Source organism: Oncorhynchus clarkii, chromosome 17 (genome assembly GCF_045791955.1).
Source record: "Oncorhynchus clarkii lewisi isolate Uvic-CL-2024 chromosome 17, UVic_Ocla_1.0, whole genome shotgun sequence".
Taxonomy (NCBI): domain Eukaryota; kingdom Metazoa; phylum Chordata; class Actinopteri; order Salmoniformes; family Salmonidae; genus Oncorhynchus; species Oncorhynchus clarkii.
The window spans coordinates 33,962,067-33,977,400 of NC_092163.1; the positions used below are offsets into that span (position 1 = coordinate 33,962,067).

A 15,334-nucleotide genomic window follows, 5' to 3' on the forward strand; every position below is an offset into this window, starting at 1 on the left:
CAACCAGAAACACACTGTGGTAGAAACATGTTATTGATCATTTTTTTTTTTTTACTATTTCAAAATGTACACGTTTAATAAGCTACTGTGCAGTCTGACAAGTAAACATAGCCCACAGTACATAGTAAACATAGCCCACAGTACATTGTAAACATGGCAAAGATGCTTCATTCCTTACATAAGGGAGAGCAGGCCATGTCAAGACTTTCTCAGTGACCTCAAGTACTCATTAACTCTGTCTTGAATGTTTTTTCGGGATGCATCAGTCTTGGTCACAGTATTAAGGATGAACACCTGGAGGTTCACTGGTCAGCCACATTTGCCTCGGGATCCATCCCAGTTGGGGCGGCATGTAGTCTAGTGGTTAGAGCGTTGGGCCAGTAACCGGAAGGTTGTTGAATGAAATCCCTGAGCTGACAAGGTAAACATCTGTTGTTCAGCCCCTGAACAAGGCAGTTAACCCACTGTTCCTAGGACATCATTGTAAATAAGAATTTGTTCTTAAATGACTTGCCGAGTTAAATAAAATATACAAGTATCTGTCTCTGCAAATAATGGGTGATACTGATTCACGTGCACCTTCATCAGATGAGCAGAATGGTACTGCTCTGCGTCCCCATCGATTGTGGTGTCCTATGATAAAAATGGTAGATCAATTAAGAATTAAAAGTGACTCCAACACACAAATGCTGCGAACAGAAACACATTTTAAGAATGTAGCAAAACCAACCGCTTTCATGGGAACCATGTGTTTTATCGGTGTGGCCCGTTGTCCAGCCCTTTGTCCACAGATCTCCACGGATGGTTGTCTGCATGGTCGTATGCTCTGCAAAAACACATTCATGTTTTTAGTAAAGTATCGATTGTATTCCACGGTATGCCTACACATATATATGTTAAGAATATAATTTAACATTTTCATTTGTCTTAGAATAAAAACCTAATCTAACTACAGTTTCAGTTACTGCTACTGTCCAGTTACAGCTTCGTCTGACCAAGTGGAAACAAAAAAATAGGGGTCTCTTTCGGAAGTGCATGCAGGACAGAGACATAGCAATTCCAACACTATTGTTTTACATTCAATCACCTTCTTCATCCTCATCATTCAGTTCATTGAAATCCAATTTTGAATGCACAATTATCAGTTCATATTTGGTTTATACTGCTCATTCATTGACAGCATTAATTCAGGTAGAGACACATTAAGCATTGGGACCCAAAAGCATAATCAGTCCTCTGACTCCCCCTTGTGGTGGTCTGGAGCAATGAAGCAGTGACTCAAGGTAACATACTAAACCACAAATGACCTCTAAATCCTGCGGCATAATCTCAAAACGTTTAATTGAGGAACCACTGTAAGTCACACAGACGCAGGACAGTCCATGGAGAAGACACAGCTACAAGATGTATATTAGAGTTGAGGTTAGAAGAATAAGTTACTGTATTTGACCACACTCACATACGCACACGCACACACACATTAAATAGGTGAGAGTAACCTTTAGTATCATACCTTTATTTGTCCCAATCCTGGATGATACAGTAAAACACATTACCAAAGATCTTTAACCATTTGTGATTCAGTACATGTTCAGTGGTGGAAGAGACCCTCTGGAGTTGCTGCAGTGTGTCTGGGGCTGCTGTGTGTTCTCATACCTACTGTTCTCCACACAGGTCTCTGTCACCAACACTACAGCTGTACCTGTAGTTAGTACTACATCCACCCAGGTCTCTGTCACCAACACTACAGCTGTACCTGTAGTTAGTACTACATCCACCCAGGTCTCTGTCACCAACACTACAGCTGTACCTGCAGTTAGTACTACATCCACCCAGGTCTCTGTCACCAACACTACAGCTGTACCTGTAGTTAGTACTACATCCACCCAGGTCTCTGTCACCAACACTACAGCTGTACCTGTAGTTAGTACTACATCCACCCAGGACTCTGTCACCAACACTACAGCTGTACCTGTAGTTAGTACTACATCCACCCAGGTCTCTGTCACCAACACTACAGCTGTACCTGTAGTTAGTACTACATCCACCCAGGTCTCTGTCACCAACACTACAGCTGTACCTGTAGTTAGTACTACGTCCACCAGAGGGACACATTTGACTCTGTCCCTGTATCTAAGGGTCTGTGTGATGCTTTCTCTCCTCCTGTGGAATAGAGTAGAGCTGTAGAGTTGTATAATAGTTCATGTAGGTAGATGTCAAGTGGAACAATGGAATCAGTGCAGAGAGAGTTGTGTCATTAGATGTAACCAGTATGTATATGTGGGCCAAGAGGGTCACCATTCCTGTTCCTGTTCCCAAGAAAGCTAAGGTAACTTCCGTCATCATGAAGTGCTTTGAGAGACTAGTCAAGGACCATATCACCTCCACCCTAGCTGACACCCTAGACCCACTCCAATTTGCTTACCGCCCAAATAGGTCCACAGACGATGCAATCTCAATCACACTGCACACTGCCCTAACCCATCTGGACAAGAGGAATACCTATGTGAGAATGCTGTTCATCGACTGCAGCTCGGCATTTAACACCATAGTACCCTCCAAGCTCGTCATCAAGCTCGAGACCCTGGGTCTTGACCCCGCCCTGTGCAACTGGGTACTGGACTTCCTGACGGGCCGCCCCCAGGTGGTGAGGGTAGGCAACAACATCTCCACCCCGCTGATCCTCAACACTGGGGCCCCACAAGGGTGCGTTCTGAGCCCTCTCCTGTACTCCCTGTTCACCCACGACTGCGTGGCCACGCACGCCTCCAACTCAATCATCAAGTTTGTGGACGACACAACAGTGGTAGGCTTGATTACCAACAACGACGAGACGGCCTACAGGGAGGAAGTGAGGGCCCTCGGAGTGTGGTGCCAGGAAAATAACCTCACACTCAACGTCAACAAAACAAAGGAGATGATTGTGGACTTCAGGAAACAGCAGAGGGAACACCCCCCTATCCACATCGATGGAACAGTAGTGGAGAGGGTAGCAAGTTTTAAATTCCTCGGCATACACATCACAGACAAACTGAATTGGTCCACCCACACAGACAGCATCGTGAAGAAGGCGCAGCAGCGCCTCTTCAACCTCAGGAGGCTGAAGAAATTCGGCTTGTCACCAAAAGCACTCACAAACTTCTACAGATGCACAATCGAGAGCATCCTGGCGGGCTGTATCACCGCCTGGTACGGCAACTGCTCCGCCCACAACTGTAAAGCTCTCCAGAGGGTAGTGAGGTCTGCACAACGCATCACCGGGGGCAAACTACCTGCCCTCCAGGACACCTACACCACCCGATGTTACAGGAAGGCCATAAAGATCATCAAGGACAACAACCACCCGAGCCACTGCCTGTTCACCCCGCTATCATCCAGAAGGCGAGGTCAGTACAGGTGCATCAAAGCTGGGACCGAGAGACTGAAAAACAGCTTCTATCTCAAGGCCACTAACATTGAGTGGCTGCTGCCAACACACTGACTCAACTCCAGCCACTAATAATGGGAATTGATGGGAAATTATGTAAAATATATCACTAGCCACTTTAAACAATGCTACCTAATATAATGTTTACATACCCTACATTATTCATCTCATATGTATACGTATATACTGTACTCTATATCATCTACTGCATCTTTATGTAACACATGTATCACTAGCCACTTTAACTATGCCACTTTGTTTACATACTCATCTCATATGTATATACTGTACTCAATACCATCTACTGTATCTTGCCTATGCCGCTCTGTACCATCACTCATTCATATATCTTTATGTACATATTCTTTATCCCCTTACACTTGTGTGTATAAGACAGTAGTTTTGGAATTGTTAGTTAGATTACTTGTTGGTTATTACTGCATTGTCGGAATTAGAAGCACAAGCATTTCGCTACACTCGCATTAACATCTGCTAACCATGTGTATGTGACAAATAAGATTTGATTTGATTTGATTTGATGTTGTACTGAAAGACAGGGTTGAAATATGAACGTTTTATCATAAAACATGTGGAGAGTTTATATTCTTCTTTCTCTTAAATCTGTCAAACTGGAACAATGGAGATGTTGTTAGAACTTCTGCTTTTTCATTCTGAGAAACTCTTCACAGTCAGTATAGATAAAAAAAGACCCCTACTGTAGATGGCCACGGAAGGAAGATTCCCCTAGGTTCAGATCTAGGATCAGGTTTCTCTCCCCCAATCCTAACCTTAACCATGTGTGGTAGAAATGCAAAACTGACCTAAGATCAGCGTCTAGGGACAACTTCCCCCCACACCACCAGTCACAGAGTGAGATCCATAATGTGCTCTCCATTTGAAGGCTGGGGGTGCTGTAAACTCAGTCAGGATATATGTAGTGTATATGTCAATTAACAGGATCACAATTTATTTTAGCAGATCCAAAATCGGGACCCTGTGAATTCATACATACATCATATAGCATGATCTAGAGTCATATCATGTATTATATTATCACACTAAGACTGGTGGGAGTCATATCATGTATTATATTATCACACTAAGACTGGTGGGAGTCATATCATGTATTATATTATCACACTAAGACTGGTGGGAGTCATATCATGTATTATATTATCACACTAAGGCTGGTGGGAGTCATATCATGTAGTATATTATAACTAAGACTGGTGGGAGTCATATCATGTATTATATTATCACACTAAGACTGGTGGGAGTCATATCATGTATTATATTATCAAACTAAGACTGGTGGGAGTCATATCATGTATTATATTATCACACTAAGGCTGGTGGGAGTCATATCATGTATTATATTATCAAACTAAGACTGGTGGGAGTCATATCATGTATTATATTATCACACTAAGGCTGGTGGGAGTCATATCATGTAGTATATTATCACACTAAGGCTGGTGGAGTCATATCATGTATTATATTATCACTTCAGTTGAAACACATGTTTAATACTGATGAGCACTGTGGGAAACATACATGTTTAGATTGGCTGGTGCAAGTCACGTGATGACCAGTGTGGTGTTGATTTGACAGTTTCCTCTTCACTGTGGTTAACTGTTTAAAACATGTATCATTATAATAAGTCACACAGATGCTGGACAGTCCAGAGAGAACACATAGATACAGACGTATATTAGAGTTGAGATAAGTAGAAGTTACTGTATTTCACCACCAGTGTGTTAAGATGTCAGAGGAAGTTTATGAAATCTCAGATGGATTTGAAGACGATGAGCCTGATGCAATGAAGAACACAGACATTGATGACCAATTATATGCCAACGTAAAAGCCTTCAAGTCCAGTACAAGAGATGGAGTTGTTGAATCTGGTAAGATTGCACGAACACACACACACACACACACACACATAAGCACACAAACAAATACAGGTGTGATAACCCTGTAGAACTCTAGCTTTATTTGTCTCAATCCTGGATGATACAGTAAAACACATTACCAAAGATCTTTAATCATTTGTGATTCAGTACATGTTCAGTGGTGGAAGAGACCCTCTGGAGTTGCTGCAGTGTGTCTGGGGCTGCTGTGTGTTATCCTACTGGCTGGGATCATAGGCCTGTCTGTCTACTGTAAGTTTAGTATGTTGTCACTGAGAATTAAGTAGCCTACTTAATTATACTTAATCATCAATGGTGTTTTAGTTACATGTTTGATAAACCTTTCCCTTTTACAGATGGAGTCATTGATCATCACAACTCAACAGAGAGAAACAAGCTGCTGGCCAGTTACAGCAATCTGACTGAAGAGAAAGCCCAGCTACAGTCCAGTTACAACAACCTGACTAAAGAGGGAGACCAGCTACAGGCCAGTTGCAACAACCTGACTAAAGAGAGAGACCAGCTACAGGCCAGTTATAGCCTTCTGATTAAAGAGAGAGACCAGCTACAGACTGAGAGAGATTTTCTTAGTGGGAGGCTTACCAATCTCGGTGAGTAAACATACAATAGTACATTTTCATTAATCCCACACACTTTATTGTGTACTGAATTTTTTTACTTAAGTATCCTGTGTGGTAAATTGAAAGAAATTCATGTTTTCATCTTGTAGAACAAACCTGTCCCAAAGGCTGGCAGAATTTTGATTCCAGTTGGTACTTCCTGTCTGATGATACTAAAACCTGGAAGGAGAGCAGAGAGGACTGTCTGGAGAGAGGAGCAGACCTGGTGATCATAAACAGCAGAGAGGAGCAGGTGAGTGAGAGAGAGAGAGAGAGAGAGAGAGAGAGAGAGAGAGAGAGAGAGAGAGAGAGAGAGAGAGAGAGAGAGAGAGAGAGAGAATATTTATGTATCTTTTTCAACAACAGGAGTTTCTCTTCAACCTCAACAAGGGAGTCTGGATTGGTCTGACTGACTCTGTTACTGAGGGGAACTTGATATGGGTGGATGGCACCCCACTGACCACCCCAAGGTAATATACTACTGCTCTAATAACACTGACCAACCCAAGGTAATATACTACTGCTCTAATAACACTGACCAACCCAAGGTAATATACTACTGCTCTAATAACACTGACCACCCCAAGGTAATATATTACTGCTCTAATAACACTGACCACCCCAAATCAAATCAAATCAAATCAAATTTTATTTGTCACATACACATGGTTAGCAGATGTTAATGCGAGTGTAGCGAAATGCTTGTGCTTCTAGTTCCGACAATGCAGTAATAACAAGTAATCTAACTAACAATTCCAAAACTACTGTCTTGTACACAGTGTAAGGGGATAAAGAATATGTACATAAGGATATATGAATGAGTGATGGTACAGAGCAGCATAGGCAAGATACAGTAGATGGTATCGAGTACAGTATGTACAAATGAGATGAGTATGTAAACAAAGTGGCATAGTATAAAGTGGCTAGTGATACATGTATTACATAAGGATACCGTCGATGATATAGAGTACAGTATATACGTATGCATATGAGATGAATAATGTAGGGTAAGTAACATTTATATAAGGTAGCATTGTTTAAAGTGGCTAGTGATATATTTACATCATTTCCCATCAATTCCCATTATTAAAGTGGCTGGAGTTGAGTCAGTGTCAGTGTGTTGGCAGCAGCCACTCAGTGTTAGTGGTGGCTGTTTAACAGTCTGATGGCCTTGAGATAGAAGCTGTTTTTCAGTCTCTCGGTCCCAGCTTTGATGCACCTGTACTGACCTCGCCTTCTGGATGATAGCGGGGTGAACAGGCAGTGGCTCGGGTGGTTGATGTCCTTGATGATCTTTATGGCCTTCCTGTGACATCGGGTGGTGTAGGTGTCCTGGAGGGCAGGTAGTTTGCCCCCGGTGATGCGTTGTGCAGACCTCACTACCCTCTGGAGAGCCTTACGGTTTAGGGCGGTGCAGTTGCCATACCAGGCGGTGATACAGCCCACCAGGATGCTCTCGATTGTGCATCTGTAGAAGTTTGTGAGTGCTTTTGGTGACAAGCCGAATTTCTTCAGCCTCCTGAGGTTGAAGAGGCGCTGCTGCGCCTTCTTCACGATGCTGTCTGTGTGAGTGGACCAATTCAGTTTGTCTGTGATAAGGTAATATACTACTGTTATAATAACACTGACCAACCCAAGGTAATATATTACTGCTCTAATAACACTGACCACCCCAAGGTAATATATTACTGCTCTAATAACACTGACCACCCCAAGGTAATATATTACTGCTCTAATAACACTGACCAACCCAAGGCAATTTACTACTGTTATAATAACACTGACCACAGTGTAAGGAAAAGGACTGTTTCTCTGTGTTGTTCATACTCTAGGTCCTCCACACTCAACTGATGGACCAACACAGACCACAGACTAAGAGATGATAACTACTCTGACAACAAGGCTCCAATTTTCAATTTATTCAGCCTTTATTTATACAGATTATTGTCATTGATGGCAGCAGTCAACAAAGTTGAATTTAAGGTGAAACATGTCTGTATATTATTTAGGATTGTGATGTTTTAACTGTGATATCTGACTGTTGTTAACCCTGTAGGTACTGGTATTAACCATGATATCTGACTGTTTTAACCCTGTAGGTAGTGGTATTAACCATGATATCTGACTGTTGTTAACCCTGTAGGTACTGGTATTAACCATGATATCTGACTGTTTTTAACCCTGTAGGTACTGGTATTAACCATGATATCTGACTGTTTTTAACCCTGTAGGTACTGGTATTAACCATGCTATCTGACTGTTTTTAACCCTGTAGGTACTGGTATTAACCATGATATCTGACTGTTGTTAACCCTGTAGGTAATGGTATTAACCATGATATCTGACTGTTTTTAACCCTGTAGGTACTGGTATTAACCATGATATCTGACTGTTGTTAACCCTGTAGGTAATGGTATTAACCATGATATCTGACTGTTGTTAACCCTGTAGGTAATGGTATTAACCATGCTATCTGACTGTTTTTAACCCTGTAGGTACTGATATTAACCATGATATCTGACTGTGTTTAACCCTGTAGATACTGGTATTAACCATGATATCTGACTGTTTTTAGCCCTGTAGGTACTGGTATTAGCCATGATATCTGACTGTTGTTAACCCTGTAGGTAATGGTATTAACCATGATATCTGACTGTTGTTAACCCTGTAGGTAATGGTATTAACCATGCTATCTGACTGTTTTTAACCCTGTAGGTACTGATATTAACCATGATATCTGACTGTGTTTAACCCTGTAGATACTGGTATTAACCATGATATCTGACTGTTTTTAGCCCTGTAGGTACTGGTATTAGCCATGATATCTTACTGTTATTAACCCTGTAGGTACTGGTATTAACCATGATATCTGACTGTTGTTAACCCTGTAGGTACTGGCATAAACCACAGCCTGATAATGGTGCTGGCAGACTAGACTATTGTGAGGAGGACTGTGTTGAGATACGTAAAGATCAGCGTCCTCTGGAGGCATGGAATGACTTGTCATGTGACAGGAAAATCTACTGGGTTTGTGAGAAAGCTGTTTAACATCACCATGACAACATACTGTAACACATACAGCAGCAAACTTCCTCCTTCATTCTCTCGCTAACTCTGTGTGTCTCTCTCTCTGTAGCTCTCTCTGTCTCTCTCTCTCTCACTCTCTCTCTCACAGACATTCTCTCTCTGTCTCAAACCCACACACACAACCTCCCACACACATGCACACACACTGCGTGCACACATGCATGCAAACGCATCTATTGTTGTGTTTATTTGTAGTATTATATTAATAAAAGGCCTACTTATTTCCTGTTTGTAACTTCCTGTGTTTCACACATCATCAGGTTCAACATGAATTCAGTACATTTTACTTTGTGCATTCACATAACTTCTAATTCAAATATATTCTACAGATATTTACATGCTCCAATTTAGGCCTGGTGATGACATTCTCAACAGTACCAAACCACCATTACATACACTGTATAGGAGGGGACTGTATCACCAATCAATGAGTGTAGTAGAGATATCAAAGGATGTTACTTAATAATCTTTGACAGTCAGTCTTTGTTGTCAATTTACATATAAGCACAATATAAAATGCTCATATTTGACTGTTGTTCTCCTATATGGGTCCCAAAAGATGGAAGTGTAGTGGATATTTTCAGTGGTTCAACTAGCTGTCACTCAAAAACTCCTCAACCAATCAAGTTCATTAAGAGAAAGGGCGGCAGGTAGCCTAGCGGTTAAGTTCGTTGGGCCAGGAACCGAAAGGTTGTTGGTTCGAATTCCTGAGACGATTATTTGAAAAATCTGTGGATGTGCCCTTGAGCAAGGCACTTAACCCTAATTGCTCCTGTAAGTTGCTCTGGATAAGAGCATCTTCTAAATGGCTAAACTGTAAATGTAGAGGAGAGCCCCGGGGGTTACTGTTATCATCTCATCCTCACTGGTTAAAACTACCCACCCTCAATATCCACTTGGAGCAGTTTGTAGTATCAAATCTATTGTCTGGACATTATAATGACCCATGTTTGTAGTCCTGAACCTCCTGAACATGTTGATGAATATTTGGGAGTAAACAGAGGGTCCAAATCAGCAGAAAGGTGAAAGGAAGGAGGAGTTCTGGAAACTCCCTGAATTATCTTGGGGCTGTTACATATGATATTTAATATATGTTAACAGCTAGTCTTTGTTCTCCACTTCCCCTCTATGATCTATATCTTCCTGGTATCATAGTGTCCTGTCCATCATCACAAATAGCATGTCCCGTTCCCTGGGCAGGAGGACTGTGTTGAGATATACTCTGGACAAGATGACCATGTAGAGACATGGAATGATTTATATTGTGCTGCAGAAAATTGTTTAACAATAATCACTGTAACAATCTCTCAAAAGCACAGACACAGTATGCCAACTTGTTCTTTTTTTGTATTAGCATAGCCACAACTACCGGTGTCATTTTGTTGATACTTCCCTAGAGTTAACACCTACAGTAGTCACACACACAGAGACACACAGATGATTCAGAGACAGAGATACCACTAGAAGCAGAGACTTAACGTACAGAGGGCCTGCAGTTGACGTACGACGCCTCCTGGTGGCCATGTTGTAAGACCACCACATTAATTCTAGAAGCAGAGACTTAATGTATAGTAGACCTACATAGAAAGAAAGACCCAGGCATTGTTAAAGATGTCAAAGGTCATCTATGCTGAACCAGATATGAACAAGAAGGTCAAGTTTGACAGAGGTGAGATGGAGGAGAGGATTGTGGATATCTACATCAGTGCAGACACCCTGAGAGACGGTGAGACTAGCACCAAGAGAGAAGAGACAGTAGACACTGCTCCTAATAATGGACCAGGAGACCAGCACTCAAGTAACACGCACACACACATCCAAAAAATAACATAAAAGTATCTTGTATGTGTCCACAGAGCCTGATAGCTCAGGGAAGAGACCCTTCCTAGTTGTTGCAGTGGTTCTGGGGCTGCTGTGTGTTCTACTGGCTGGGATCATAGGCCTGTCTGTCTACTGTGAGTCTGTCTCCAACTTCATTGCTATTCACCTAGTTGTAAGTCGTGCAGGTTATTAGGCCTATTTATCGGGGGGTTTAGCTTGTAACTATGTGTTTATACTTTGTAGATAACAGAGTCGTCAAAGATTCTGAGGATGAAAGGAATAAGTTGTTCCAGAGTTTCTCCCTTTATAAAATCAACGCAACTGAAGAGAGAGACCAGCTACAGACCAGATACAACAATCTGACTAGAGAGAGACCAGCTACAGACCAGATACAACAACCTGACTAGAGAGAGAGACCAGCTACAGACCAGATACAACAACCTGACTAGAGAGAGAGACCAGCTACAGACCAGATACAACAACCTGACTGCAGAGAGAGACCAGCTACAGACCAGATACAACAACCTGACTAGAGAGAGAGACCAGCTACAGACCAGATACAACAACCTGACTGAAGAGAGAGACCAGCTACAGACCAGATACAACAACCTGACTAAAGAGAGAGACCAGCTACAGACCAGATACAACAACCTGACTGAAGAGAGAGACCAGCTACAGACCAGATACAACAACCTGACTAAAGAGAGAGACCAGCTACAGACCAGATACAACAACCTGACTGAAGAGAGAGACCAGTTACAGACCAGATACAGCAACCTGACTATAGAGAAAGGCCATATTCAGGCAAAGCTTTTTGTGATTGGTGAGATATAAACTGTGATAAATTATAATAATTATATATCAATGGGTTTTTGAGTATAGAGTAAGAGTATAGAGTATACTGACTAAGTATACTGACTAAGTTTCTCAATGTGTTCAACTTTGCTCTTCAACAGAGCAGCATTGTCAGGAGGGATGGAGATACTTTGACTCGAGTTTGTACTTCCTCTCTACTGAGAAGAAAACCTGGAAGCAGAGCAGACAGGACTGTCTGGAGAGAAGAGCAGACCTGGTGATCATAAACAGTAGAGAGGAACAGGTGAGAGAGAGAACAGACAGGACTGTAAGGGGAGAGGAGCAGACCTGGTGATCATAAACAGTAGAGAGGAACAGGTGAGAGAGATAACAGAGAGGACTGTAAGGGGAGAGGAGCAGACCTGGTGATCATAAACAGTAGAGAGGAACAGGTGAGAGAGAGAACAGAGAGGACTGTAAGTGGAGAGGAGCAGACCTGGTGATCATAAACAGTAGAGAGGAACAGGTGAGAGAGAACAGAGAGGACTGTAAGGGGAGAGGAGCAGACCTCGTGATCATAAACAGCAGAGAGAGAGAGAGAGAGTGAGAGAGAGAGAGAGAGAGAGAGAGAGAGAGAGAGAGAGAGAGAGAGAGAGAGAGAGGCGGAGTAGGTATACTTTTCATCAGTACACTAATATGTTTGCAGTATTTTATAAATATATTAAGGGTGACATTATCTTTATCTTTCTCGACAACAGACATTTGTCTTCAACCTCCGCATGAGAGCCTGGATTGGTCTGACTGACTCTGTTACTGAGGAGACCTGGAAGTGGGTGGACGGCACATCACTGACCACAGGGTGAGATATTTGACCATTTTATCTTGTGATATGGAGATAAAAAACCACAATTATATTTTGCTTCCAATCATATTAATCAAAATGTATGTTTCTACTTATGAATGTCATTCAATGAGAACTAGAGATGTATCTTAGAAATCAAGTCATATTTTTAGATTTAAAATGTCATTATAGAAAAAATACATGTCATTGTTAATGGTCTATTCTTGATTACATCTTACAGAGTGTTTCTTTAAAACTGTAAAAACATAGGACTGTGTCTATAATTGAGGAGGATGTTTTCACCAGTGTCTGACTGTCTGGTTTTCTGTGTTCTGTGTTGTTTAGGTACTGGGGGAAAGGACAGCCTAATAATGGTGGTCTGTTCCCTGGGCAGGAGGACTGTGTTGAGATATACTATAGACAAGCTGATCCTGTACAGACATGGAATGATGACAATTGTGGCACAAATCATAACTGGATCTGTGAGAAAGAGGTGTAACAATAACCTCTCTCTCTCTCTCTCTCTCTCTCTCTCTCTCTCTCTCTCATAGTTATTATGTTGATTATGTTGATTATGATTATTATGTTGGTTGGATACAGTGCTGAATGGTTAAGTGATGATTCCACCTATTGGTTAAAGTGAGAGATGAACATACCAAAGAGATTAAATAGTTGTATTACAGACTTGCCTACGGGTTCTTTTTTAATGCACCCTTACTTGATTCCTCCTCACATCTTCTCTCCTCCCCTCTGTCTCAAAACACATTGGACAATACAATCCTAGGGGAGGGACCTTGGACCTTCTCCTCTAATAGGGTTGAGAAGGAGGAGAAGAGAAAGGAGGAGAGGAATCTAGGAAAGACGAATTGAGATAGAGCCTTAGTGTCAGAGAGAGACAGAGGAGGAAGAAGAAAATTAAGAGAATGAGGAAGAGAGAAAAAATAAGACAAATAATTGTTGTGTTTAGATTAAGAGGAGAGAATGTAGACATACTGAACTCTGTAAAATTATTCTTCATTATTTTTTATTAGAAACATGTCATGTGATTTGCCATAGGCTTATGCTTATTAAAAAACAAGTGAGTCCAATTATTAACCGATGATTATCACTTTAATAATAAGAATAAAACAAAGACACAGATTTTTTTCTGGTGAGAACTGGCAAAATGTATCACAAACTCATCCGTGTTGGGGGAGCCTGCCCTCCTTGTCTCAACACTGAGAATTCCGAGGTGACTTAACCTCAACCATTGTTGTCCTGAGGTGGGTTTTAATCAGTAAAGCTGAGAAGCTTCTCTCGCAGGAAGCACTGCTGACTGGTGTAACAACAGAAATCTTACAGCATCGAAATAGCTCATGGAAGACATCTTTAGAAGGTTCTAGAAACACAACAAAGTCAAGGAAAGTAGACGGTCTGTCCCTTCCACTTTTTTCTCTCCTATCAAGAAGCCGCTTGGTTTGATGAAACTCATGATTGATGTCCTCTAAATCTGACTCAAAGGTCAAAGGCAAACAGGACCCCTTGCATGATCTCGCAATTCTTCTTTGAAAAACACCTCTGCAGCTTAGCTGTGAGACTGTCAAGCACCTGATAAAATATATCTCTTTCGAAGCTCTCACCATCACCTTGGTCGCAATTTTTCTGTCCTCGAGGGCTCATCATCAATGAGTAGTGAAATATTAACTTCTTTGGGACTGGGGGGCAGTATTGAGTAGCTTGGATGAATAGGGTGCCCAGAGTAAACTACCTGCTACTCAGGCCCAGTTCCTAATATATGCACATATATCCAAATCTATCCAAAACATGTCAAACGATGTCCATTTATGTCCAAATACATATAAATAGATTTGGATAGGGGGCTCTGCGAGAGTGCCATGAGCTGATCACACACGCTGATCACGTGCGCTCACGTGAGAGCGACCTGCGTTTACATCGGATTTCTACAGACAAAGCAATTCTCCGGTTGGAACATTATTGACGATTTATGTTAAAAACATACTAAAGATTGATTCTATACATCGTTTGACATGTTTCTACGAACTGTAATATGACTTTTCATCTGAACTTTCGCCTGGACTTGCCCGCGCCTCGTGAGTTTGGATTGTGTACTAAACACACAAACAAAAAGGAAGTACTTGGACATAAATGGACTTTATCGAACAAATCAAACATTTATTGTGGAACTGACAAAACAAACAATACCTCACAGTGATGGGGAGCAAAGAACTGAACTGAATAGTGTGTGATAATGACATACAGGTGAGTGAACGGTGATTAGAATTTAGGTGATTGGGATCTGGAGAGTGAACTGCATTCAGGGGATGTAAGTGTTTGAGAGTGTGAGCTGGAAAGTGGGCTGGAAAGTGAGCTGCATTCAGGGGATCTATGTGTTTGAGGGTGTGAGTTGGAAGCAGGCTAATAACTCATCAACTAGCAAAGAATATCAAGAAATGTGCACTTGAGCGATTCTGTGCTCTGATCTGAACTGATGTGAAATGCGCATTCACTCTGGTGTGATTGAACGACCACTGGTGGGCAACCCCTGCCAATAAAATTCTACTCCGTTGTGCTCTGGGTCTGCCCTAAACAAAATCACAGACTCAATCTTGCAAAGTTATATTTGTTTTGGTTTGTTGCATTGAAAAGGGGCTGATAGGATATAGATTCGATCACAGAAAAAAACATTGATCTTTATAGTGCAAACTAATGGGGTTGAACTCGGTGAAGTTCAATCTCTTCCACCTCTGTGTAGCATGGCGTTTCTTCTGTGCAGCACTCCTGGAGGAAGTGAGCGGCCACTCATATGCGCGGTTTAGAGGGAACATTGCTGTCT

At 41.7% G+C, this 15,334-nt stretch overlaps 1 protein-coding gene across 1 annotated transcript; it reads left to right on the forward strand.

Moving 5' to 3' along the window:
- Positions 1–5,189: 5,189 nt before the first annotated feature.
- LOC139369410 (macrophage mannose receptor 1-like) lies at positions 5,190–13,000 on the forward strand. Its single transcript, XM_071108687.1, has 12 exons — positions 5,190–5,331; positions 5,488–5,589; positions 5,694–5,824; positions 5,909–5,948; positions 6,086–6,210; positions 6,324–6,427; positions 8,849–8,999; positions 10,656–10,770; positions 10,901–11,050; positions 11,822–11,964; positions 12,419–12,519; positions 12,847–13,000. The coding sequence occupies exons 1-12, from the start codon at positions 5,190–5,192 to the stop codon at positions 12,998–13,000; spliced, it is 1,458 nt and encodes a 485-aa protein (XP_070964788.1).
- The last annotated feature ends 2,334 nt before the right edge of the window (positions 13,001–15,334 follow it).